We start from the raw sequence: 3,560 nt of genomic DNA on the forward strand, positions 1-3,560 counted from the left end.
TTATGGGCATTTAAACGAGCATTGGATAGGCATACGGAGGATAGTGGGCTAGTATAGGTTAGGTGGGCTTGGATCGGCGCAACATCGAGGGCCAAAGGGCCTGTACTGCGCTGTATTCTTCTATGTTCTATGTTCTATATTCCAGCTTTCTTTAAAATCAAGTACAAATGAATTCAGTAAAAAAGATCCGTGCTGTGTCAGTGCCTTTTGAGGTTTCTTTAACTTTTAGATTCTTCCTCATGGACTGTGTTTCAACCTGACATTATAATCAATGCCAGTGAAGGTGAGTGAATTCTAGGAATTTCTTCTTATTTGTACTGTGGGCTTTTATAAATTTACAATGCGTCAATAATGTGGTTTGCAACAGTCTCTAACTCAGCCTGAAAATTGTGAAAAACCTCTTGTTTTTGTAGTCAATGTTCATGTGTAAATGTGCAGTGTCTAATTGGAGGGTGTGGTTTACTCCTCCTTCTTTTCTTCCTAATTCCTTGTGCCTTGTGTCCTCCCCTGACCTGCCTGTTGTCTTGCAAGTCTTCCAGAAACAAGGGGATAGAGGAGATGGGGATAATTTTTTTTTAAAGCAGTGTGATATTACTATTTGAAAGGTGCTGCCTGAAAAGTTGATGGCAGATACTAAAGCTTTCAGAAAGAAATTTGATGAGCATCTGAAGGGGAAACATTAACAGAGCGATAGGGAGTTGGCTTAACAGTTCTTTCAAAGAGTTGGCACAGGCATGATGGTCTGAATGGCCTATTGTGTTGTAAGATTCTGTGAAGAATCTCAAGATAGAATTGTTTTTAAACATTGGAGAGAGACTTGACTACTTTTAGAGATAACCTGACCATAATTATTCAACTGTTTCCCTTTTTAATCCTCCTTACATTGACTAGAAAAAGAGTTGTCCCTTTCTCAGTTGCTGCAACCTCATTGGCCAAGTTAAATATTAATTTTGCAATTCACTATTTCCCTATTTCCCAAGCAGATGAATATTTGCTTTGCCCATCCTTTTTTTTTATAGCTATTTTTATTAGAAATTTAACATTTTTACAAGTTTACAAAAATAAACAAAACTCTCAGATATAAACCCATCCTTAAACAAAGGGATTTAAAATAAACTGGAGGTGGGGAGATTTTGTTGGGGTTGGGGCTGGGGTCGCAAAGTAGTCTAACTGATCCATACCAGTGGTCAACCCTCACAGTGTTTAAAAATGAACTCTGAAGGAGTGGGCATCTTTGGTTGGGCCAGTGTTTACTGCCCAGCGCTAATTGTTCTTTGTCTTGGTGAGTTGCCTTCTGGAACTGCAACCAGCTTTGTGTGTGTCCAATATGACTCTAACCAGCAGAGAGTTTTCCTCCTGATTCCTGTTAAATCCAGTTTGGTTAGGGCTCCTTGGTGCTAGAACTCAGTTAAGTCTGGCCTTGATGTCAAGGGCTGTCACTCTCTCCTCCCCTCTGGAATTCAGCTCTTTCGGTCCAAGGCTGTAATGAGGTCAAGAGCTGTGTGGCCCTGGCGGAACCCAAACTGGGCATCACTGAGCAGGTGCTGCTTGATAGCACTGTTGATGACCTCTTCCATCACTTTACTGATGATTGAGAGTAATCTGAGCTGTACTTGGCTGGGTTGGATTTGTCCTGCTTTTTGTGGACAAAATGTAAGTTAACAATTTTTCCCATTGTCGGGTAGACACCAGTGTTGTATCTGTACTGGGACAGCTTGGTTAAGGGAGCAGCATGTTCAGGAGCATGTTGCTGTCCCAAGTTTGGTTTTCTCTCTTGGAAATTCCTCTTTGTTTCTCCTAACAAATTGTTCATGATTTTATTAAACAACCAACAGGAAACCAGAGTTTATCTTTAGAGGAAAGAACTGCGGTCTGTTCAGTCTCTAATGTCTAAATTGTCTTAATTCTGAAAGCATCTTGGAAGTCTTTGTTTTGCTTAATCCCCATTACCTCTCCTTTTTCTCATATGGAAATTGCTACTGACTGGATTGTTCTGTGAGGAGGTAGCATCAACTCGATGGTCCAAATGGCTGCTTTCCTGACTGTAAATGACTCTGACTTCAATGTCTTCATAACTTTGAGCCTCTTAAATCTTCTCTTTATCTTTCCAGTGAATCTCCTGTACACCCTGTTCCATTTTTGACATCCTTCCTAAAGTGTGAAGAACAGAGCCAGTGTTCCAGCTGACACTTGAGCAGTTTTATAGAGGTTTGTTGTAACTTGCTTACTGCAGCTTTTATATTGACTGGGTTCTCTGATTGTGGACAGGTTACCTGTGGTGTCTCCAGATAAAGCTGCAGCCCATTGTCCACATGCTTCAAGACAAAGGACGGCTAATGGACTTCCTTCTACAGAGGAAGGACTGTAAAATGGTCATCTTGTCTGTATGTTGTCAGAGTGAGTACCTTCCTGCACTCGGAATGAATCATAACTATTTGTCTGGTAACCACATGAATAACAAATGAATTTTTAAGTGAGCCTTCAGTATTTTGTTCAGAATGTCCTCCTCCTATTATTTTTTTATTGTGGCCATCGATGTCTTTCTGTTTTGCACGGCAGAGAGCAATATAGCTTTCACAATATGATACAGAAATTCCCCCTGCTGGATGACTGAGTTTTATAGTATTTACTCTGTCTGATTAGACATGGGAAATTGAGGGTTAATTGATGAGCACAGGTTGCATAGGCTTCAATTCCCTGAGTGTTTATGATGTAATTGTTGATCTAATTGAGGTGTTAAAAATAATTGAAATAATTCAATAAGTTCAGTATAGAAAAACTACATCCCCGGTATGGGGGGGACCTGACAAAGAGGGGTTAGTGCTGCAGGAATCTCCCCAAACAAGGGGTCAGAACCTTAAAATTCATGCTTGGCTGTTCGAGAGATTGTCAGAAAGTTCTTTGGTACGACGTCTAGAATTCTTCTCCCGGCAAAAAGAGGCTGGAAGTTGGTTCCCAATTTCAAGATCGAGCTTGGTGAATTTTTATTGGAACCAAGGCAGTTGGATGAGTTGAAATGCAGATCAGCCAAGATCTAAGCAGGTCTCTTATGGTGCAGTGGTAGTGTCACTACCTCTGGACTGGAAGGCTTGGATTCAGGTCACATCTGCTCATCGAGTGGCGGAAAACGCTGCATGATCTTCAGTGCTTCTAGAACATAGAACATAGAACAATCCAGCATAGAACAGGCCCTTCGGCCCACGATGTTGTGCCGAACTTCTAACCTAGATTAAGCACCCATCCATGTACCTATCCAATTGCCGCTTAAAGGTCGCCAATGATTCCGACTCTACCACTCCCACGGGCAGCGCATTCCATGCCCCCACCACTCTCTGGGTAAAGAACCCACCCCTGACATCTCCCCAAAACCTTCCACCCTTCACCTTAAATTTATGTCCCCTTGTAACACTCGGTTGTGCCCGGGGAAAAAGTTTCTGACTGTCTACTCTATCTATTCCTCTGATCATCTTATAAACCTCTATCAAGTCACCCCTCATCCTTCGCCGTTCCAACGAGAAAAGGCCGAGAACTCTCAACCTAGCCTCGTACGACTTCCTCTC

General features: G+C 41.9%; 1 protein-coding gene across 7 annotated transcripts in view; it reads left to right on the plus strand.

The window, feature by feature from the left end:
- Nucleotides 1–3,560, plus strand: part of rmc1 (regulator of MON1-CCZ1) — a 51,779-nt gene that overhangs the window by 29,632 nt on the left and 18,587 nt on the right. For all 7 annotated transcript variants that reach the window (XM_043687592.1, XM_043687594.1, XM_043687596.1 and 4 more), the window contains exons 11-12: nucleotides 230–283; nucleotides 2,269–2,397. In XM_043687592.1, the coding sequence (XP_043543527.1) occupies nucleotides 230–283; nucleotides 2,269–2,397 (183 nt within the window). The remainder of the gene's footprint in view (nucleotides 1–229; nucleotides 284–2,268; nucleotides 2,398–3,560) is intronic.

This window comes from Chiloscyllium plagiosum, chromosome 4 (assembly GCF_004010195.1).
Source record: "Chiloscyllium plagiosum isolate BGI_BamShark_2017 chromosome 4, ASM401019v2, whole genome shotgun sequence".
Lineage (NCBI taxonomy): Eukaryota > Metazoa > Chordata > Chondrichthyes > Orectolobiformes > Hemiscylliidae > Chiloscyllium > Chiloscyllium plagiosum.